Source organism: Protopterus annectens, chromosome 6.part0, assembly GCF_019279795.1.
Source record: "Protopterus annectens isolate FY-2018-M chromosome 6.part0, PAN1.0, whole genome shotgun sequence".
Taxonomy (NCBI): domain Eukaryota; kingdom Metazoa; phylum Chordata; order Ceratodontiformes; family Protopteridae; genus Protopterus; species Protopterus annectens.
The window spans coordinates 186,634,290-186,658,963 of NC_056737.1; the positions used below are offsets into that span (position 1 = coordinate 186,634,290).

The window sequence follows — 24,674 nt, forward strand, 5'->3', positions numbered from 1 at the left end:
CTGTACTTCTGGCTGCTAGTATCAGACCCCAAACCCAAATATCTGATACAGACAAATATAAGCTTATACGCAGTAACCTACATGCCTTGTATTTTCTTAAATCTGCTGGGATCCCGAATGTCATGCATCAAGCTCTTTACCAAAATGAGGATTTCAAAAAAGTACCAGGCAGTATTCCTAGAAAGATAGCCTTGAATATTCTGAAATGAAAAAGGAACCACAAAAGCAAGCTGTTATGATTTTACTGTTAAAAACGTTGTTGGACTTTAGAGGACAGATCATAATCAAATGTGAAAATGATGCATTTGTTTAAATCAAAAAAAGACTTTGTAATAAGACAGAAGTTTGATTTTTTCCACAAAGGTTTACACACGTTTACATGCTCTTCGGAAGCATGTGTGGAATAACATTCTGTTACTGATAAGCATGTTGCAATGTGCACATGAAATTAAATGAAAAAAAGATCTGCTCCTTACACCTACAATCTGAAAAAAAAAAAAAAAAAGATGAAAGTTCCTTTGAATCCTGTTTGTATGTCTCAGCAGTTTAATGTTATACCTGAAATAAGGGAAAGGCAAAAAAGGAGAAGGGACATGGATCACTTCCAGCTCATAAATAATTCCCATCATAAGGCATTAGATTTATCTACAGGCACCAATAACTGGTGCTGACTCATCTACAAATTACTTATTCATTTTTACTTCATCTACATTTATAAAATCTGTAATACAGGACATTTTCATAACACAATTCACTGCTGTCATAGGCCTATCACGTGAAAATGGCACCAAACATAATAAAACATGAGGATTTTTGCAGAAGATGGAACAGACCGTTAAGCTGGCGTATCAACTAAAACAGCTCCCCAGTAGAAGTAATTCAAGTAAAATGACAGTGGCTGCAGTTAGCTCTGCATTCATCCTAAGATGCAGAAGGCTTGGAGCAGCTCACTTTGGTACACGGAATTTTGGGGTTCAGCTCACCAGTGCTATACAGATGGAAGCAAACTTGTAACAAAGTTTATGTTCCTTTTAGAGAACTGCTCTCACTGAAAATCACTTTAATAAATTGCACTCTTTTCATATTTAGACATCAGCATGAATTGCACTTACATTAAGAAAATATCCCATTTACCTAAACAGCTTCACTAACAAAATAAGCAGATGAATAAGAAAAAGTAAAACAAGGTATGACAAACTATCTTTCAAATAAAGAAGTTCAGTTTTTAAGGCTAACCAAATAAACCCACTAGGCACAAGAATCTCGTTACAGGAGACCCAGGGCGCTATCTGGTTAGGTGACTTGCTGAATCAAATGCTAAATGTACAATGAAGGAATCAAACCCATGATAAAAGGATGAAGCTAGTTAGCAACTCATAACATTAATCCCCTGCACTAAAGTACCACAATTCACATTCAGTGTGACAAACATTGTTGAATCACTTGCATACTTATGACGAGACAAAATAATCTGTTTTACCAAGATACAATAAAAGTAATTTGCAACAATCATTTTTAGCTGGGTAGCCTACTTCTTTAATCACTTCTAGCCACTGCTGGCCAACACGTCTTCATTCAAGTAAATGCTTCAGACACCAATAATCATACATAAAATAAGCTCTGACCAAAAAGTATACAAGACTGTTTTTAACATGAATAATAAGGAGAAATTATAATAATTTTCTCAGCATGATAAAATGTTACATGACTACTATATAAATATTTCAAATAACGATTCAGTGATAAATTTCTTTAAAGATCTACATTCTGTGGCAGGCCACAAAGTACCACCTGTGCTATACACTGCTGATCCCCTACAGTGGCCATATGGAGTTTGGACTGGCTTTCCTTTATGCTTCAGTTACTCATTGTAACACATTCAGCCTGTGTGTGACACAGAGCAAAGCCACATGTTCTGCCTTCAAGCTGTGTAGTACACATGGTAATACAGTTTCTTGTTTCTCAAAAGGGAGTATGAATTGTCAAATTTCAGAAGGTACACTCCCTCTCCAGGGTACTCATGACTCCCGGCCTGCACTTCCACATGGCTGTCCTTCCGATACACTGGCAAAATCTCACTATACTGAGAACGTGGGCTGTGCTTCGACCCCCGTTCCACGTCACCTGGTGGCTGTGGACCTGTGTAGAGAACAAAAATAATACTACTTTTATTGTCTGGTTGGGGATGGAACCCTGAAATGAGTACATGGGAGAAAGAAAAATGAAAGCAATTATGAATTTCATTACATACAAAGGCTACACAAATATGTGTAGTATATACATGGAACCAAGGTATCTGGAATAAAAAAAATGGTTACTAAAATGTTAACTACTGAGATAAAACAATTATTAGATATTGTATAGAGCTTATATTAAAAAAAAGCAACATGTGGCTACAAAAAGATAAAAATAAACTAGGAGTATCCCATGACAGGGTGCTGTACTGCACCACTCCACATCCTAGATAGTGTCAGGCACTACGTGCACACTACCTAGGCCGTGCACTATTCCAGGAAAATATACAACATGGTTGTGTTACCATGTACACTACCCAGGCCATGCTCTACTCCAGGAAGGTGTACAACCTGGTTATACTACCATGAACACATGTGTTACATTACCCAGGCAATGTGTTACTCCATAAAAATGTACAACCTGGTTGTGCTACTATGAATACATATGATGTCACACTACCCAGGCCATGCTCTACTCCAGAAAAATGTGCAACCTGGTCGTGTACTATGAGTACATATAATGTCAGATGACCAAGGCCTTAGACTACTCCAAGAAAATGTATTACCTGGTTGTGTTACTATGAATACATATGATGTAAAAAGTACAGTTGTGTACCTACCATAAATGTAGATGTTCGAGTGTATTCACTGTTGCAGTCATTACTCTTGGGTTATCCTGCTGGCAGGCTACCCGCAGTCGGCCTGAATTCCAAAGTCTTGGTCCGGCGTCGGTTGCTGTCGCCTCTTTCCTGACGTCAGTGCGCCAGGGGTATAAAAGATGCAGCCGACGCCATTTTTTTCAGTTTTTCTTGCCCCAGATGTCAGGTGCCCCCAAAAGGGTAGTCTAAATAGATTATGCCAATAAACATACATGCACTAAAGTAAACATTTCCTTCATCTACAAGCAAATACACCACATAGGTTGTATAGAATAGAGAAGTACAGATGAGACCCAGCAAATGAAAGGAGGATGGTGGGAGGGTGACCTGGACTGCAACAGTGAATACACTCGAACACCTACATTTATGATAGGTACACAACTGTACTATGTTCATCGTGTTTCATTGCTGCAGTCATTACTCTTGGGTTGAATCCCAAAGCTGAGGATGGGTGGCTGGGCTAAATAGGATTAGGAGGGGCTATGAGGTCCTGCAGAACTGCAGTGGCAAAGCCTGCTCTGGATTTAGAGTAGTGAGGTAAGTGGTAGTGCTTTGTAAAAGTGTGCACTGAACTCCAAGTTGCAGCCTCTAATATGTCTTTGGTTGGTACTCCTCTGAGGAAGGCTGCTGAAGTGGCTGCTGCTCTGGTAGAATGTGGCCTAATGCCCTTAGGCACTGATTTGCCATGCTGTGAGTAGCAGAAATGAATGCAATGGCCTATCCATTTTGAAATAGTCTGTTTTGAGATAGCCTTTCCTTGTGATCCTGCAGCATATGCCACTAAAAGTTGCTCTGTCTTTCTGAAAGCTTTAGTTCTGTCCAAGTAGAAGCGTAGCTGTCTGTGTATGTCCAAAGAATGCAGAAGTCTCTCACCCTTGTTCTGTGGGTTTGGATAAAAGGTAGGCAAGGGAATGGTTTGGTTAAGGGCCACACTGGACACCACCTTAAGCATAAATGTAGGGTTCGTCCTCAGAGAAACCCTGTCTGGATGGAAAATGATAAAAGATTCCACAGCCATGAGTGCCTGTATCTCCGAGACTCATCTTGCAGAGGTTATTGCTAGGAGCAGAGCTGTTTTCCAGGATAAGAATTTTATATCAGCTGTTGAGGCTGGCTCAAAAGGAGGCAGTGTGAGTTTTTCCAAGACATAATTGAGGTCCCATGCAGGTATTGGTGCTCTCCTTGGAGGTCTTATGTTTTTGGCCCCTCTGAGGTACTGCCTTATTAAAGGATGAGAAAAGATAGGTGGTTCCGTATTGTAATGGGCTGAAATGGCAGAGGCATGAATCTTAATTGATGAAAAGGATAGGCCTTTGTTCAGCATCTCAGTTAAGTATTGTAAAATCTGAGGAATATTTGGTACAAACATGTCAATTCCTTGTTCCTGGTTCCAAGCACAGAATCTCTTCCATTTTTTTGAATAAGATTTTCTGGTACTGGGCCTCCTGGCCTCCAAGATAACATCCATTACAGCTTTTGAAAGAGGAGTGTTCTGAATGGCTACATTATCTGCCATGCTGCCAGATTTAAGGTCCTGAGTTGGCTCTGCAGGATCTGATTGTCTTGTTGGGTCAGTAAATGAGAAGTTTGAGGCAATGTCCAGGCTGGCCCTTGAGACAAGGTCTTTAGGATTGGGTACAAGTGCTGGCGTGGCCAGTCTGGGACAATCGGTATCATTTTTGGCTTCTCTTGTCTGACCTTTAGGAGTACCTTGGGGAGGAGAGGCAGTGGAGGAAAGGCATATACTGTTAGGTTTTTCCATCTAAAAGATAGGGCATCCACTTTCCATGCTTGCTTGTGATAAATCCTTGTGCAGAATCTCTGTAGTTGGCAGTTGTGAGGGGAGGCAAATAGATCTATGTCCGGGCATCCCCATTTCCTCATTATCATGCTGAAGACTTGTGGATCCAGTTTCCACTTGTGGGGATCCATGAGGTTTCTGCTTAGTTTGTCTGCCAGAGTATTTATTTTTCCTGGCAGGAATTGTGCTTGCAGGTGAACTTGATAAGTCAATGCTGTGTCCCACAAAGTCATGGCTTGTCTGCAGAGGGGGTAGGAATGTATGCCTCCCTGCTTGTTTAAGTACCACATGACTGTAGTATTGTCCGTCTTTATCAGTAGTTGTCCTGGATGAAGTAGATCCTTAAAAGCTGTCAGGGCAGTCTGAACAGCTAGCATCTCTTTTTGATTGATATGAAGATGCATGTGGCTTGCGGGCCATGTGCCCTGAATACATTTTCCTGCCATGTGGGCCCTCAGGTATAATCTGATGCATCCGTTGTTAGTGTCTGCCTGGCTGTGGGTAAAGTGAATGGCTGTTCCTTGTTGTGGTGACAGGCCTGTGCCCACCATCGAAACTCCTGTTGCAGGCAGGGAATGAGGGTAATTAATGTTTGCAGGCTGTGGCAATGTTGAGTCCAAACACTTTTTAGATACCATTGTAGTTTCCTCATATGCAGTCTGGCATACGGAATTAGCAGAATGCAGGATGCCATGAAGCCCAAAGCCTGCAGAATTTTCCTTGCCAACATTTTGAAGTAAGAAGTCAGTTGCCTTTGTTTGTCTGGCGTGAGGTAAGCCATCTGGGCAGTTGTATTTAAGCTTGTACCCAGGAATATTATCTCTTGAGAGGGTACTAGTTTTGATTTCTCTTCATTTACTGTGTACCCTAGGCAAATTAGTAATCTTTTTACAAACGCCAGATGCTTTAGTGGAATGTCTTTGTTCTCTGCTTGAATAAGGCAGTCGTCCAAGTAAGGACATATTTGAATTCCTCTTTGTCTGCAAAATGCAATTACTGGTGCCAGGCATTTTGCGAAGACCCTGGGCGCAGCAGATAAGCCAAAGGGCAGTGCAGAGAATTGGTAGTGCATTGAGCCAGCTATGAATCTGAGGTATCTTCTGCAAGATTGTCTGACTGGGACATGCAGGTATGCCTCTTTTAGGTCCAAAGTTATGAGCCAAGCCTTCTTGCCCAGCATGGGCAGTAGCTGCTGCAGAGTCAACATTTTGAATTTTGGAACTTCCAGAAATGTGTTTAGTATAGACAGGTCCAGTATTGGTCTCCAGGCTTTGTCCTTTCTGGGCACCAAGAAAAGTCTCGAGTAAAATCCTTGTCCCTCCTGTTGTTGTGGTACTTGTTGAATGGCCCTTATGTCCATGAGGGATGAAACTTGCTTTTGTGCCTCTGCCCATTGATTGTGTGGCAGGTCTGGCATATCTTTTGCCCTTGGCAGGGTGTGAAAGTGGAACCTGTAGCCCTGAGACACTATGTTCAAGACCCATTTGTCCTGGGTAATCATGTGCCAATTTGGTGAAAAAAAGTGCTAGTTTTCCCCCTAAGGGGGCTGCCAAAAGATAAGTGCTTGGTTCTGGCAGAGGAAAGTCATTGGGACTGTTTCCTGTATGGTTATGATTTGTCTTCTCCACTTTTGGAGGTAGAAGCACCCCATTGTTTAGGCCTGTATGAGCCTTGGGGCTGAGATTTGCCTCTGGGGTGTCTGTATCTGCCTCTTTGTGGCCTATCTGACACTGGAAAGGACCAATTCTTTGTAGGCCAGTTCCTGCTAAATCTGGGTGGCTGTACCTGTAGGCAATCCTTAACTGTCTGCATGGATTTCACTTTATCCTCCATTTTCTTCAACACCTCTTCTGCCTTAACACCAAATAAAGTATCATGCTGTAATGGAGCATCCAATAATTTTGCTTTAACATGATCAGGCAGATTCTGTTCCTTTAACCAAGCATGCCTTCTAATGACAGAACCCGTAACAGCGGCCCTGCAAGAGGCCTCCAGTGAATCAAAACCACATTGCAAAATATGCTTTCCCACTTGTTCAGCTGCATGCAATAAATCCTGCATTTCCTTGTTATCAGAACATTAAGAATTTGTCAACATTTTCTGTTTAAGCAGTGACATTAAGTATTGCTGATATTTAAGCATATGAAACTGACAATTTAAAGCCCTTACAGTTAAGGTAGCAGAAGTGTAAACTTTTTTCCCCCATCTGTCCAGTGCCCTAGAATCCCCATCAAAGGGGACAGGGTTTTTTGCAGTGGAAGCCTTGACCCCTTTGGGACCCTGAGATATAGTTTCTGGGTCAGCAGCAGAGTTTTTATATAGAAATTTATGAGAGTCTGGAACCCTGTAATATCTGTCTGGCTTAGCAGGTGCAGGGGGTAAAGAGTCAGGAGACAGGCCGGACTCTGAAAATACATCATCTACAATGTCTAGAACAGGTGGAATAGCAAGAGGTCTGTGCTGAGGTAGTAACAGAAAGTCTCTGAGCCTTTTCTTAGATTCTGAGTAATCTTGGCTCTCCCAGTGAAAATGCTCCCACATGGTATATGCAGGGTTTCCCCAAAAGAATAATCCTCAGGAGGAGAGGCTTAAGGAATAGATTCTTCAGCATCAGAATTCTCATAGGGAAGAAAAGAGTATCCCTGTTCAGAAGAGGATTCAGAGGAAATTGAAACCTGATCAGAAGAGTCATATTCTGTCTCTTGCCTTGGCCTCTTATCAGGAGGGGGATGGGAACCCCTGATCAAAGTAATTAGGTCTTCGGCCATTTTAAGCATCTGTTTCTTAGGCATGGAAGTCTGTCCAGGAGAATGCTGTACTTGTTTCTTTGTCTTTAGAGCTGTTTTAGTCTGTCTTTGAAGCTGAGGTTGGCTTGACATATAATTGTGTAGGTCTGAAAACACCCTCAGAAACCGATGCCTGCTCAGCGGCTCCGGACCCATCTGAGGGAATAGTTTCCGAGAGTCCAATACCTTGAGTATCCAGAGGCCCAGTCGGCTCCACGTGGGAGTCGGAGGTGGCCTGTGGCTCTGAGGTAGCGGGCATCAGGGGCTGCAAAAGCGCCTCACTGAGAACCGGCGAACCAGCGACTGGCCTAACGGGGGCCTCGTTGTCGGTTTTGGACCTCGGATGTCTGTCCTTTTCCTTGCGCTTTTTATAAACTCCAGTCGTCGGCTGTTCTGACAGCATTATATAATTAAACCTTCGGCCAAAGTAATGAAAGGCAAAATCGTACCGATGCTTAGCAGTGCGTTGGTTAAATCTAGCACAAAACAGACAGCTAGCAACGTCGTGATCAAGGCCTAGGCAAGAAATACAGTAAGAATGAAAATCCTTATCAGGTATTTGCTTCCCACAAGAAATACAATTGTTAACTTTTTCTGACATCGGTCTGGAGCAAGAAAAAGTTTCCCCAATGGGGTACTTAGCTTTAATGAAGACTTCAGATCTGAAATTCGATTTTGAAAATCTCAGGAGTCGGCCGACCGGCACTTGCGAACTGCTTTTGCTTCGGGCATCGCGTGGCAAGAAAGACTGAAGAAAATGTCGTCGGCTGCATCTTTTATACCCCTAGCGCACTGACGTCAGGGAAGAGGTGACAGCAACCGACGCCAGACCAAGACTTTGGAATTCAGGCCGACTGCAGGCAGCCTGCCAGCAGGATAACCCAAGAGTAATGACTGCAACAGCGAAATACGATGAACATCTACTCTGGTTATGCACTAATCCAAGAAAATGTGGACCCTGGTGTGTTATTATACTTAAACACAAACCAGGCCACATACTACTCTAGGAGAACATACACACTCATGTGTTACAGTGCTTAGACACCATGTAATACTACCTTGACCATGGACTAATCCAAGAAATTGTACACTGTGGTGTGTTACAATGCTTAGCTATGATATCACACTACCAAGGCCATGCACTGATCCTGGAGAATGTACACCCTCATTTATTACTTTTAGTACTAAGCTTAGAGACTATGTAACACTGCTCATGAGTTGCACAAATCCAAAGGAATTAGTTACTATGCTTAGATATGATGTCACACTACCCAGAACAAGCACTACTCATGGAGGATGTACACCTTAGAGTGTTGCTATGCTTAGATACAAGGTCACACTAAGACAGCCATGCACTACTCCATGAAAATGTACACTGTGGTGTGTTACTATGCTTACATATGATGTAACACTACAAATGTCATGCATTAAATCAGATAACTGTACATCATGTTGTGCTGCTATGCTTAAACACAAAATCATGGAGTCTGGAAGAGTGACATTTTTTGTATGCAGCTTTCACCATGCAGCATCCAACCTCACTGCATGGTTATTAAACACACATCAGACAGTGGATTACACATATTTTTCATTCAACTGTATGATCATGTAATAAACATGTAATATTCCAGAAACTACATAATTTAACTATTTTCCCCCAAAGAGACAGGCATGGCTTCTCTTGACCTCACACTACAACTGCAGACCAAATATAATTTCTCACAGGAACAGTTACAAAGAAGAATAAAGCAGAAAAATAAAACTGAAAATACAATGCTTAGCTAGCATACATACATAAATCAGAAAAGGAACACAAGCTCCACACTGTCCACTGTCACCACTGCTGATACCCATCGACATTAATCATGAATGCACCAAGTAAGCCTGCTCTTTAACATACTCTGGTAACCTATCCCACAAAGACACAACTCTCTAAAAACCTTTTCATTTTTCTTGTGATATTTAATCCCATCTCTAAAACACTTAAACTACTCTTAAGCAGCAAAGGCAAAACAGAACATCCCAACAATGGTGATTAATTACTGTTCACAAAGTGCACAATGAATGCTCTACCTGTCCAGTGATACAGCTACATTTTGCATAAATGTTCTGCAATTATATTTATACTAATTATGAACACTTCATGGGAAACCTAATGTCTGTCAGCAGCCTGCTGGTCAATACTCAGAGCATTGTCACTGTAAGTTTGTTGTCATCTCATAGTAGAGGCTAGAGTTAAGTAATGGAAACTATAATTTGATCAGTGTTTGAAGTTGAGTGAACTTTTATCGCTTTCTCCCTTTTCTCAGAGTCTGTGCATTCAAAGTTTGGGGATGCTAGGGCTTTCGCACATGATAGGGGTTGTGGGGGAGGGGAGTTGTCCACTACAAAAAAATTGTTTTTGTATTTTGTAGCCTTGGGAACATCACTGGTTTGAATAGCAACCGCTCAAGGTTTAGATGTTTGGGGTCTGAATACCCACCTATTGAGTGAATAAGACAAAATTATGCATCATAAACCCATACTGTATAACAAAGAAACCTAAGTTTGACAAATACATTACAACATGCCTAAAATGAATTAGTTAACCAAGTTAAACTCACCTCTGCACATGACATGTAAATTACTACATATGATATGCAGAGATGACATGTAAATTACTACATATCTAAAATGCATTAGAGGTTTAAAACCTAATCACTATGTCTGCTTTTAGCAGAACCAGAGTGCATTAAGTAACACTAATGATATTAATGGCTAACAAAAGATATTCAAGCACTAACCTTCAATGTCCTCCTCGTCTTCCTCATCACTTGACTCACTGATGTGGAAAGTGATGGCAGTGCTGGTGACAGGAATCCAATCAAAATATATCCCAAAGCCAATGTCATACCCATCAGTTGCAAACTCCCAGCAAAGACGCTTGCCATCAGGATGGGTGGGAACCCGCATGGTCAAAACATCCCCACGGCTCACAGTTGTCACTGCATTTTTCTCTTGCTTCATCTTGGATTTAAATTCTGCAATCTTTGGAGAAGTCCAGGTAGATGGAGGTGTGAAGGCAGGGATATGAACTGCACATAAATCAAAACTTATAAAATTGAAGGAAAACTACAACTCAAAACAGAAAAAGCTTGCCACAAATCTACTACACTCATGAGTTTATAAAGGTAGTTAGGATACAGTTACTAGCTACTCTCTTTAGTCTACCTTGTTTAATTTTCTTCATGGAACAATCACAGTATGAACTGATAACGAACTTCTTCAATATAATGTAACACATTTATCTTCCTTGTACAGAGATCACTGTAGAGGTTATAGTGACTCTTCCTTGTGAAACTACAGTAGTCTGCATCTTTCTGTACCTGCAGCTCTGAACACTGTCAAAGCAATACAAAAGGAAGGTATCACTATGAAAAACAATGCATCTTGCTCAGTCTTTCAACTAAAATAATGAAAGAACATTACACTTAAAAATATGTGTGAAATAATGAAGCTCTATAAAGAATAGTGCTCCAGGGTAACCCTTGAAAAAGAGAAGTATATGTGCCTAGTTGGTATAGTCAGTTAATAATTAAATTAAACTTCCACCCTCCTTCACTCAGTGGTCCCTCTAAGTCCCTATCTGATTCCCTGGTCATCTGGGTCACGTGTATCACACAGCCAAGGTTACATAATTTCATAGGAGGTCACCAGACTAATGGCCCAAGAGATGTTACAAGCCTTGCCATATTTATTCCAAGTTTCCCAATTATCAATAGCTAAGTGAACAAAGTTCACAGAGGTATAAGCCTATGGTATGGTAATTAATACAGACTGCCTCTCTCCATGAGGGACATAGGTGTCACCCCAAGAGTGAATTTATGATTACCCATCCACTGATCTGGGTTGCGCTTGAAGAGGGTCAGGGAGGGCCTCTGCTTCACATGAATGTGAAGCTTGTTCCACAGAAGTAGTAGTCTCTGAGAGATGTAGCTATCTCTCCAGCATATGTTCATGTCAGAGACCTGGAATGAATGACCTTGTGCAGTTTGATTTATGAATGTGTAACATTTCCATCAGGGCCAAATCATAGACTGCCCTGTAAGCTAGATATGAATCACCCCTTAGCAGCCTGTATGAGACAGAATACAGTGATAGGACTTTCAATCTTTCCATGTAAGACTTGTTTTGTGTACCCTGCATTTTCTTGGTGAGAAACCTCTGTGGTCTCTTCAGCTGTTAACGGTATCTGGTGAGGTACATGCAAAAGTGCATTGTACTCAACTACATGCCTTTACTTACGAGATGTGTCACACAGAAGGACTTCTCACCACTATGGACACCTGATGTTCAAAATTCAGATTACTATTAATCTGAGTACCCAGACCACAGGGATGTTAGCTTTCTAAAAGGGAATAATTATGCATTTTCTGCAATTAGTTTCAATCCATGTAGTTTGCACTAATCATTTGACTGCATTAATCTTTTCTGCAGTAAATTAGTATTCTTCATGGACTCAGTGACTGCTCCCAATTTGCAGTCACAGGCTGTCCAGGTTTGCCTGAACCTTTGAGAAATAAATTACGAACAGTAAAGTGCCCAGCATAGAACTCTGTAGTATGCCACTAGTGACTGGCCTTTTGCTAGAAGGGAATTCACCCACTTTGACACTATGTGTCCTGTTGGAGAGGCATTTCACCACCCACCTGGTGATGTAGGGGTTAATTCCCAATTTACAGTTTTTTTTATTACACCTAAGTGGGGATTGTGTCAAATGCCTTGGCTAGGTCAGGGTAGGTGGTATGCACAGTTTTTCCCTCATCCATTACAATCTACAGTTCCCTTCTGCAATAACCTGCAAACTTAGTGCTGAGTACACCACATATAAGGTGTCATAAGTTACCAAAATATACATGGCTGTAATCAAGAAATGTTATCAGGTTAGTAGACTTTAACCTTTTGATAAGGGACTTCCTTATTTAAAATAAAAATAATCCACATAATTAACTGAAATAATATGATATACCAGATAAATAACATTTTACCCAAAGAGAAAACATTTATATACTGTTTTCTTTAAGACCAAAATGGCGCAAGTCAGCCTTATTTACTTTTTTTTGCTACAGAGTTAAGAATGTAACATCCTAATGTTTTTAATTGCCACCCTTTCATTTCTGAAGCAGACAAATTTCGGTTGACAGAATCATAGGAATACATGGCACATAAGTACCAAGACCATTTATGCTTTGTCAATACCCAACTTCATACTATATCCCATCCTCAAGAAGGACAAAGTAATTCAGTTCCAGATAAATTAGCGGTTACTCATCCAATTATACAAGTTTAATTTGAAAGACTACAGCCAATCAAACATTTGGATGTTTCCTTTCTCATTTTTCTATGTCAAAAAAATGCTGTACTCTCTGCAAGAACCATCACCACTTTAGGGATCAGCAGTCTGCATTTACCACCCTTCTGAAATTCACCTGTCACTCAAACTCCTCTTTGTATCAGGAAAGTGTGGGAAGGGGTTACTAGTGGTAGCAAGTTGAGAAGGGCAGAGCACATTTTAGTATCCCTAGCAACAGTTCCCAGCTCATCTTGCGGGGATCTAAAAGCAATCGTTTTTTGGCAGTTGGGCTAAGAATAAATTTAGTATCTCTCCTGGATAAGCTGACTAAATAATCTCTTAGATGTGTCCTTGCTGTTCTGGAAGACCCCTTTCAGTAGACAGTGCTAGTATACTTTCTGCTGGATACACCCAAAGGCAACCTCACCACATGGTCAATTAAACCAGCTCATCAGACTCCTTGCGGTGGTGCAGCGGTAGCGTTGTTGCCTCACAGCAAGAGGTTCTCCCGTTCGATTCTCGGCTGGAGTGCTTTCTGTGTGGAGTCTGCATGTCCTCCCCGCAGTCGAGTGACGTTCTAAAGACATGCGTAGAATGGGTGTGCCTTTGTTGAAGGTTGGGCGTCGAGCTGGCACCTCAGCACCCGTAAAACATCTATTGTCAATCATTAGCGGACCGGAGTTCCGCTGTGGCGACCTCCAACCGGGAAAAGCCAAAAGAAGAAGAAGATCAGACTCCTCTACGCCTACTGAAGCAGTAAGAGGTACTCCTGTATTACAAAGATCCTTACTTTATCACAGAAAATAAGGCCAAAGATCATGTGAGGGCACCTAATTTTATTTATTATTTACTTATTTATGCATTTTACATGTGATAACTGGGTAACTAAACTGGTGTATTGATCCTTTTCAGTCATGACCTGGGTAGAAAGTACAATTAACTACAAGAGATAAAAAGAGAAAACATTATATCAGTGCCAGTATCACACTAGTTAAAATTATTAGCTAAATTGTAAAGTTTTTACAGTTAAGTATCTTTATATTTACAACATATACACACACAGAACATTATTCACATTTACAGTATGTATTTTCATCAGTTACAATATACGAGTATGTGATCCAAGAGTTAGAATTAACCAGTGTGACCATGATGGCATGTTTTTGATCACTAACCACAGCTTGTGACCACAGGTGAGGAGGAGGACACCGATTAAATGGTACACTCAGAGCTTTATACAATGATTCAGGTCTTGCTTCACCACCAGTCTAGCTCAACACGTCACAATTGCTCAAATCTCCAGGTCAGTTTCTTAATCCCCTATGCCTACAGTCGTGACAAAACCCCAACACACAAGCTCTTCCAGCTTGTCTGGCTGCCTGCAGGCAGCAATTCACCCTTTTTTTAAGAGAGTGATGACTTCTGATTCTGATTTTTGCAGCAATCCTGTCACACTCAGAAATGAATAATCCCAATGTGTGCCAAAAATCATAGTCACCCGATGCCAAGATGTCAACATCTGCAAGCTAGAAGCATGCAATCGTCTTGTTATACAAGTAGATACTCTGTAAACCTTGTCTGTGCCTTGACATCCTGTCCATAAAAATCACAAGTGAGAAGGGGAGAAGAGAGTACACCCTTTGTGAAGCCCTAAGTTGAGAATGTAAACGCCAGCTCATTCACTGTAATGGAATGAAGCCCCAACTACAACCCAGGTGATCCATGTCCAATGAGCAGCTTAATAGTTTGAGGAGCTATAGGGGTGGCAAATGAATAGTGGGGCTTTCCTCTATCAGGAAGTAGTGGGTGGGAACATGCTGGGGGACTCCCAGTGAGTCACAATTCCTAATGGAGACTTAAGATCACTGGTAGAACAGTATCATGGAGGGGCTTATGAGACGTGTCACCGTAGAGGTGGGGCATATTTTTTTTACAAAACACATACTGCATACCCCATAAGCTGACACGACACAGTACATTCAGGGGTAAAATTAGGGCACCTTCATTGAATGCCAATAGCTGGTCATAGCATGACAGCCCCTGCTCTTTCACTCCACTCAACAATCATGGGGCATTCTAAGCCTGTAAGGCAAAAAGGCTGTACATACCAGGAGAGAGAGAGAGAGAGAGAGTGTCGACCTATTGAAAGGATGTGTGTGTGGTGGAACTTGGGAGAAGGAAGCTAAGGAATGGGGAGGAGAACAGAAGTCGGCAAAGGCCGTAATCGGACATAGTTTACCAAGCATGACCTCCTAGCAATAAAAACTAAAGAAAAAAATGATTGAGAATACATACACAACTCATGTTCTGCAAATCCAGTGAATGAAAGGTATGCAGAAGCAGCAGCCCTGGTGCCCCATACTATTCCAGCACCTCACACAGGACACAATGGGGTATGTGGTCATAAGTTTGTGCTCTCCAGATATACAAACACAAGCAGATCATACTGGTAAATTCACATGACCTCTGTAATAGTCAAGAAGGCAAAAAGAGAATGTCAGTATTGCTACGCAAGAACCTAAGGCTAGCAATTAGGCTAAAAAACAGGAAAACGGGGTAGGGAGATGAAGAAGCAAAACATAAGGAGCTTAGCAAGAAAGGCAACAAAGACAATGAATGGCAAGGGCAGCAAAGGTAAAATCTGCAAGGGAATTAGCAGAAGGCAAGCAAGGGTTTTTACAGGTACATAGTAAAATGGATGGAAAGTAGAACTAGCTAGGCTGAAGAGCAATGGAAGTGAGACCACAGAACACTGAGAAAAAAACAGAGCTAGTGAATCACTACTTTGCTTCAGTCTTCACAAAGGACAGCAATGGTTCTGCTGTGCTGGAAGGGATGTAGGGCATATTGGTAAGATTAATGGACCAACACCAGGAGAGAGAAAGAGAGGCAGACAGAAATGGCTGTACTTATGCAGGATGAAACACAAGGACCAGATCTAGCTCCAGCAGTCCTCAGAAATCTGGCCAATACACACTGACACAAATCTTCAAAAGGCCATTGGCACTTCAAAAGTTACAAAGAACTGGAAGATGGCAACTGATGTATAACTGTAAGGGGGGAGGGTAGGAAAAACTGGGAACTGCAAACCTGTTAGCTTAGCAACAGTGACAGGGAAAATCATGGACAGAATCATGCAGGGAAGGCTGGTAACACTTCCAGAGAACAAAAGTTTCCAGGACAGCAGTCAAAAAAGGTTTATAGACAGATGCAGCTGTCAGTTAACCCTGATTTAATTTCATAGCTGGCTTACAGATAAAATTGACAGGGTGTACAAGTATATGTGGCCTACTGGTATTTCAAAGAGGCTGATACCTCAAGTCTACCATAAGAGAATGATGTGGACATCCTACAGAAGGGCCTCACTGAGACAGATGCCTGGTGTCAGAGCCATGGCCTCAAGCTCAATGCCAAAAAGTGCAGTGCCATCCCCTTTGTTAAAAACTCTGTACCCATGAACTACCACATAAGCAGCAATCTACTTAACACCGAATGCGTGATAAGAGACCTTGGGACCCAGGTGGACAGTAGTCTCTCCTTTGATAGTCACATCACCACAGTAGTCAGGAAGTCCTTCTACGTGGCACACCTCATCATAAAAGGGTTCTCATCCAGGAAAAAAGAGGTCATTGTTCCCCTCTACTCGTCACTCATTAGACCCATTATAGAGTACAACGCCCCTTTTGGAATGTACCTCACAAGACATCTGCAGCAGCTGGAAAGGCCACAGAAGTACCTCACAAAGAGGATTACTGGCCTCAAACAAATGCCCTACAATGACCACCTCAAAAAACTCCAGCTATACTCCATATCGCCTAGTCTGAGGTGATCTCTGCCTAACATATAAAGCTATGTTAAACCCAGAGCTGTTGGACATGCTACACCTAAAGAAATCCCAATCCCATCGAGCTACACGCTCTAGGGACCTAAACCTTGTCACCACAATAAACAGGACACACTAGAGGGATAGATTCCTGTCCCAGAGACTTCCTATCTTCTGGAACAAGCTACCCATCTATGTCAAGCAAAGTTCTTCATTAGCACTCTTCAAGAAAAATCTTGATGAATGGATGGCAAATAGGAAATGCACCCCGGGGATCACTTCTGTGTCTCTGCTGGACAGTGGCACAGGAAAATAACTTTCTTGGGTGGCGTAAGCTATGGAACCTTGCTGGCTAGGCTTACGTAGGCCCTTGGGCCGACAGCCTAGTACCTACCTATGAACCTATAAGAAAACTGCAAGGGATGGGAGAAGGACCAAGCCTGACAAATGGAGAGCTGCAATTGAATAGCAGGACACAGACAGCTGCAGTGGGAGGAAGACTGTCAGAAGTTGGGAAAGTGACTACTGGACTACTGCAGGTCTGTCTGGGTTTACTGCTCTTAGATGCCTTTTTTAGACATTCATGACAGAACAGATAACATGATCAACTTTTTAGTGAAGATATAAGTAAGTGCATTAGTGCAAAATGGGGGTACAGCTTCAGGACAGGAAAGGGAAATCTTGAACAAATTTGCAAAAGGTGGAAACAGGTTCACTGAAAAGAAATGCAAAATATGTGCACTTAGGCCACAGTAACTGCAGTGCACAGTACTAGCTGGATAAGCAGAAATGATAGCAACAGTGCAGAAAAGGATCTTGTGACTTATGCCACAGAAATTGAAGTGCTCTGTACTATCTGGGAAAGTAGATGCAATGGTAAGAGAGCAGGAAAGGATCTTGGGACTTAGGCCACAGTAACTGCAGTGTGCTGTACCAGCTGGGAAAGCAGGAATAATGGCAACAGAGCAGGAAAGATCTTTGGATTTAGGCCACATTAACTGCAGTGCACTGTACTAACTGGATAAGGAGAAATTATAGCAACAGTGCAGGAAATAATCTTGTGACTTAGGCCACAGTAACTGAGGTGCTCTGTACCAGCTGGGAAAGGAGAAGTGATGGCAAGAGAGCGGAAAAGGATCTTGGGACTTAGGCCACAGTAACTGCAGTGTGCTGTACCAGCTGCGAAAGCAGAAATGATGGCAACAGAGCAGGAAAGATCTTGGGACTTAGGCTGCAGTAACTTCAGTATACTGTACCAGCTGGATACGGAGAAATGATGGAAAGAGAGCAGGAAAGGATATTGGGACTCAGGCCACATGGTATCAGCTGGGAAAGGAGAAATAATGGCAAAGAACAGGAAATGATCTCGGGACTTGGGCCACAGTAACTATGTTGCCCTGTATCAGCTGGGAAAGGAGAAGTGATGGCAACAGAGCAGGAAAGGATCTTGGAGCATTGGTTACAGATGGATTGGAGCATCAGGAGCAGAATGAGACAGCAGTGTCAGCAGCAAACACATTGATGGAATGTATCCCCAGGAAGACAGATTCCAGAAACAAAAATGTAATGTTTCCAGACTACTGGGGCATGATCAACCGACATCATGAGTAATATGTGCAGTTCAAGAGGGTATATACAGAAGGAAACAACAGGCTCACAGAATGAATCAAGAGCAAAGTCACTGGAAAGATCCATGGGATGGAGGAGAAGGGATATGACTAGAGGCCACAGGAGTCTGATGTCATCATGCTTCAGACAACAAGAGACAGGGGGGGCATAACATTAGTCCTCAAGATCATGTCAGAGATATGACCCATCCATCAGATGAAATGTTAAACTGTGGCCCCATCTGCCCGAGTTGGTGGTAGCTCATGTGGATGTAAAAGATCTCACGGCACTTCTCAAAAAGAGTAGGGGAAGTTCCCCAGTTCCCTTGGTCAAATTTTTCCTTGTCATTATGAATACCAACTTAGAACTAACACAATCAAAAAAGTGTATGCAAGTAAATAAATGAATAAATACATAAATAAAAATAAGTAAAAATGTGTTAAGATCATTCTGAACAGTAAAAAGGTTGGGGAAGGAGGCACAAGCAGCAGATTGTAAGAACTAACTACTTTCTAGATCTCTTCAAGTACATTTTTATAGAGAAGGTTGCAGAACCATGGAATGGAGATAACCCACAGAAGCATTCAAGATGGCGAGGAAAAGATGGCAAAAGGGCAATAGGGACAGCAGGAATAGAGAGAAGGAATGTTAAATGTACCTTAAAAGGATACACAAGATAGTTTTACTGTTTCCTACAGCTGTCAAGCAAATATAACGCAATACACACAAAGACAAAGCTGTGACCCACTGTTTCACCACAAGGAAGGAATCATCACTGCTCCCCCTAAATCACATGCATGACAAGTGGGTGAAACTTGCATTCCAATCCACAGGTACATGTTTTCCCAAGGAGGCTGAGATGCCTGATCCTTCTATAACTTTATTTATTTTTATTTTACATATGTTGACCGGGCTAGTCTAACTGGATACATGTCCATTTTCAGTAGAGGCCCGGGAGATAAGCTCCAACACACACAATTACAATATAAAATGTTGCTACAGTACAAGAATATCACAGCTGATGTTAGCAGAAATACAATACTTTTAACAATCTTAACACAAACACTAAAAAAAAACTTTGTGCATAAAATATGTTTCTATATACATATATACATTAACTTAAATTACAAGATCATGGTCTCTTTGGTTCTTTAAGGAGAATTCTGGAGTTAGTACAGAACAGTAGAAGGTGAGGAGTAGCCATTAGTATAGAGATGGTGAGCTAGTCAGGGTTTGTACAGGGGCATAACCAATGTGTTCTAAGATATAGTTTTAATTTATGTTTGAAAAGTGCTATTGAAAACAGTGATAAAAGTTCAGTGGGAAGCAGGTTCCAGTGTTTTCCAGCAGTGTTAGAGAACAGAGAGTCTCCTGCCAAGTTGTTGGATTTGCTTGTACAAATAAGTAGCTTATTTGAGGAACGTAAGGTTTTAAGATTGTTGTAAGGGGTAATAAGGCTAGAGAGTACTGGAGTATTGGTAGGTTGATAAAGGGTCTTATGAGCAATAGCAAGTTGGTGAAATTGAAGCTGATTTTGTAACTCTAGCCATCCTAGCTGCTTTAGATTAAGACAATGATGGGTTCTAAATGGAGTGTCACTGGCAAATCTAGCAATATTATTGTAGGAGATTGCCAGTTTGTTGAGGTTATTTTTTGACAGATTAGTACATATAGGTGAAACATAGCGAAGTGTGGAGATTAAGTGAGTGCGGGCTATAGTGGTTCTAGTTAATGGTGTAAGGTAGGGTTTGATTCTATAGAGGGACCCCAATTTCTTACTGACTGTTTTTACAGTGTTGTTAATATGAGTATCAAAGTTAAGGTTGCTATCTATTGTTATTCCTAAGAGTTTGGTGGTTGGGTTACGAGATATCAGAGTGCCATTATTAGATATGAGTGTAAAATCTACTGGGGTGGACTTCCGGGTTGGAGTAAAAAGCAAAAGTTTAGTTTTTTGGGGGTTGAAGAGGAGGCAGCGGTTTAAAAACCATTGTTCTACTGTACTGAATCCCTTTTGGGTTAGGGACTGCAATTCAGATGGAGAAGTGGCTGAGCATATTATTGTGGAGTCGTCCACATATTGTATACAGGTAGCTTGAGGAATTGCTGATTGTAGGTCATTAATAAAAATGGAGAATAGGAGTGGGCCTAATATGAAGCCTTGAGGGACATCAAGGGAAATGGAGAGGTGGGTAGATAGATTATTATCCCATAGCACAGCCTGCTGTCTATTGCCTAAATATGATTGGAACCATTTTATAGCCAGTGATTCAAGTGAAAGGGATTTGAGTATATTTATAAGTAGCTGGTGGTTAACCATATTGAAAGGTTTAGAAAGATCGATAAAGAGTGCAGAGGAAAGAATGTTGTTGTTACGGTTTTTGTTAATGCAGTCTGTAAGGGATAACAGGGCAGTGGTGGTACTGTGGAATGGTCTAAATCCATGCTGACAGTTAGCAAGTAAGTTGTTTTGGATTAGGTGGTGAAGTAGTTGCTTATGGATGCTTTTTTCCATTATTTTTGCCAGTGGAGAAAGTAAGATTATGGGACGATAGTGTGAAAAGTCATTACAGTTCCCACCTTTATGTAGGGGGATAATGTGAGAGATTTTTCCAGATAGTACCTTCATTTATTGTTCTGTTAATCAGTACGGAAATGAGTAATTGGAATATTTCCTATAACTGGAATATTTTATCCTTTCTCTCCCTTTCTGCAAATGGGGATCATCACCTCAGTTTGTCAGTTCAGAGGTAGTTTTTCCTTCTTCCATGCAACATTGCAAAAGCATGTTAACCATACTACTCTAACAGTAATCACTGCCTTCAGCATTTCTTGCCTGATCTTATTCACTCCCACAGCCTTACCTCTTCAGAACTGTTCAATTGCTGCAATGACCTCATCTACAGAATGGCACTGATTCTTCAAAGATGGTCATACCCAATGTATTTTGAGATTCTTTAAATTCTTTCTACATATCAGCAATTCCCCCAGTTCAGGCAGTGTTTCTCCATCCATACAGAAAAAAAATCTGGCAAGGCCTCAGAGACATGCTTCATAATTACTGGATTGTTTGCTAGTATCTCTATGAGGCCTTCCAAAAGTCATACTCTATGGCCTTGACAAACACCTCCTATACCCAGGCACTCTACCAACTGGGCCAATGGTTGGGATCCTGGCCTTATTGTGGGAGAAAGGTATTCATGATCCTTAAGAGTCAAATTATCTACAGTTCTAAGCTTTTGGTAGGGTCACCTTAGAAAACAGGTCTAAGGGGAAGGGCCAGGCCAAATGATCCACTAAATATAACCCTCAAAATTGGTTCTTTCAAAGAATAAGAGAATCACCTGGAATAGAAACACCACAACTCACTCCCTAGAACTAAGCATGGCAGTAACATTCACTGGTGAGAGCCTGGTAGTTATGTGACCCATGTAGCCTAATCAGGTTTGTCCCAGGAAAATTGCATGGAACCAAAGTGTGGGTTCACTTCTTGTAAGGTGAAAGAGAGGGTCAGGTGCAATGTAAATCAAGTGGTAAGCAGGGCCAATATGGATTATGCAAGTTAATCAACTCAATTTATGAAGAGATGCTACTTGATCAGAAATGTAATCAAAATATTTTTTGAACCCACATCCTCATATTGTCCTTTACCAAGCTCACATTTATTCTACACATCTCTCCAAATGCCGCCTCCAAAACATACTGAAAACAAATATATAACTTTTTGGCTGTTACCACATATAATAACAAGAGTTCATTTTAGTCTACTTGTAAGTAAACTGCATACAGACCTAAAATAGCAATAGTTTCGAGAGTTGAGGATATCCTGAAGTATCTGGAAGTTAGACTGTATGCCTGGCCACACCCATATTGGCAAATATGGAGTCATTTTAAGTAACTGGAACAACTTTTAATAAATGTATTCGGTTGTACAGGTCTTGTTTTCATTTTTTCCCTTCTTGACAGCATTATCTATTAAATGCATCACATCCAAATACTGAAAAAACTCTGCCAGAAATTTAGTGGTGAAAAAAAACCCCTCAGATTGGGTTGAATGGCTCTGATGGTGTAAACTTGAGGTGGCACTAATAATTGAGAGAAGTGTATGCAACAGTACTATCCACAACTCAGAATGGGCTTTGCATGTAATATTATACTGGGAAATTCTGATAATGGAACGTTGAGATGTTGGCGTCAGCAATGGAAAGAAAGGCATTGCAACCATCTCATCCACCAGATTATTATCACTCATCTCCCTCCTTCATGCTTGACCATTATTCAGCTAAAACACAAGAAGTAATGTTCTGCCATAAATCTCACCTTGGGGCCCATTATCTAGAATGCTGGGTAATGCTTCAACAGACAGCACTGATGTCCCACCATTATCAGACTGTAATGCTACAGAATCACTAGAAACATTTTGGACTGGAAGTGGAGCACTGGCAGTTGTCTTAATCTGCAAGAAAGTAAGAAAGACACTAGATTTAAAACAATTGAAAGAAGTCTGCCTTTTCAAGAAAGCAGAGTTACGTATGGAAATGCATTGACACAGAAGTTAGGATTAGATGACTCTGAGGACAATAAGCAGTAAACATGTTAATATATATATTTTTTTTTGTAAAATGTTGCCTTTAGTAGTTACTTTTCCTGTTGTTTTATGTCATCCATTACACCGGATTACACAAGAGCAACTTCATCTGTAAATTTGACTTCATTTTATTTGTGATGCGTCTGCTTCTCCTACAAACCATCCATACTACCCAAATGGACGTCACCAAAAAATTACTGGTCCTTTGATGTGTGTTTAGGGTTTCATGATATAATTATTTTCTAGAAAATGACAGGAAGGGGATCAGCCATAATCCATGAGGTCCAAATCCAACACCAAACTTTTTTTTTTTTACTTAAAACTTTATGTGGAAAATGTCTCGATAATCTAAACAGCAAGGCATACATGATTTAAAATATTCCATGATGAATACACTTAAAATATAATGCCTTTTCAAAACTACACAACATAATACAAAGAATTATCATCAGGTCTCAGATGATAAACTTATTATGTGCTTAGGACATGTATGCCAAGAAATTCATATCAACAGTGACACTTGAGAAGTGAATTTTGTCATCCATGTTAAGAACACATAATAAGGGTTATGATTGTTCAGACCCAATCATAATTCTCTTTTTTTTATATATCGACTAACACTACTGATTACCATATTTTCATTTTCACATACTGTGCAATCCCCACTCAATGTGCAATTATTATTTCAGCATGGAATGCTAATACAACCATTTTATAATTATGTTTACATAATACTGTAAACTAGCCTTAGGTCAAACAGTCAGTGCTTACATTTAACTTTCAACAACTTGTCAATAGGCATGCAGTTCCACATATCACAGACATCTATTCTTAAGGGGTGTAAATCAAATACAAAAAGAACCGTTAGAAATGGTGTACACACTAAAATGGAATGACAGGCTGCTTGTCTTCTGTCTGTTGCCAGACTCAGAGCACTTGGTATCCTCAGACAGCGTATCACCTGCTTTATGCTCGCAGACTATGAACTCTTTACTCAGAGAAATCTATTTTATTTGTGAGAGATGCATGCATTCAAATAACATTGAGATAACTCTCCTGCCAAAACACAGTTTGTGAACAGCACACTCCTCCACATGCCAGTTTCACCCTTTTTCTGTGCTCATCAGTACAGCACATGTAGATCGTTTGGCCATACCTTAGAAGCACAGAGGTTGAAAACAAGCCTTATGTCTATAATATTAGTGTGACTGCAAAACATCCCAAATAACATCCAAACCTAATGGAAAAAGGCCACATACTCATACCGTTCAGTAAAAACTACAAGAAAGACCTAGCAAAAATAACCTTCACTGTGTAACACCTTAAATATCCTGTGGTGGAAGCCATGGGTAATATGCAAATGACCCCTTAAGGACATACCAGTTTTTCAGAGGGGAAGGTGATCTAAAACATTGAATACTGACCGGTTGTCATATCCTTGGCAGGACAGACGCATACAAGTTTAGGCAACTACAACAGTAACCTAAATAGCATATAATAGTTCTCAATCAAAACTGAAAACAAGATGATATATGAATCACATCTGGAAATGGTAAATTGCAAAGGAGCAGCAAATGTCTTGTAAACATTTGAGATGCTTTTCCAAGTATTATCTGGCTTCCCCTTCCATGCATGACTGTTTAGTGGATGAGGCGTTAACCTGTAGAGTTCAATTCTCTAATGTATCAAGTCAGAAAATATTGCTCCCATAGGGAATCACTCTCAGTCTGGCTTCTGTTTGCATGCCAGCAGTAAATCACTTTCTGTGGACTTTTCTCTTGTCATTCTGGTTGTGAAAGAGCAACATTAGTGTATATTAAAGCAAGAGTTGGTGTGTGTGTGT

At 40.9% G+C, this 24,674-nt stretch overlaps 1 protein-coding gene across 1 annotated transcript in view; it reads right to left on the reverse strand.

Moving 5' to 3' along the window:
* Positions 1 to 225: 225 nt before the first annotated feature.
* Positions 226 to 24,674, reverse strand: part of TMED8 (transmembrane p24 trafficking protein family member 8) — a 526,133-nt gene continuing 501,684 nt past the window's right edge. The window contains exons 4-6 of the mRNA XM_044073905.1: positions 22,564 to 22,699; positions 10,264 to 10,554; positions 226 to 2,139 (exon numbers count right to left, since the gene is read on the reverse strand). Coding sequence (XP_043929840.1) covers positions 1,922 to 2,139; positions 10,264 to 10,554; positions 22,564 to 22,699 — 645 coding nt within the window. The 3' untranslated portion in view covers positions 226 to 1,921. The remainder of the gene's footprint in view (positions 2,140 to 10,263; positions 10,555 to 22,563; positions 22,700 to 24,674) is intronic.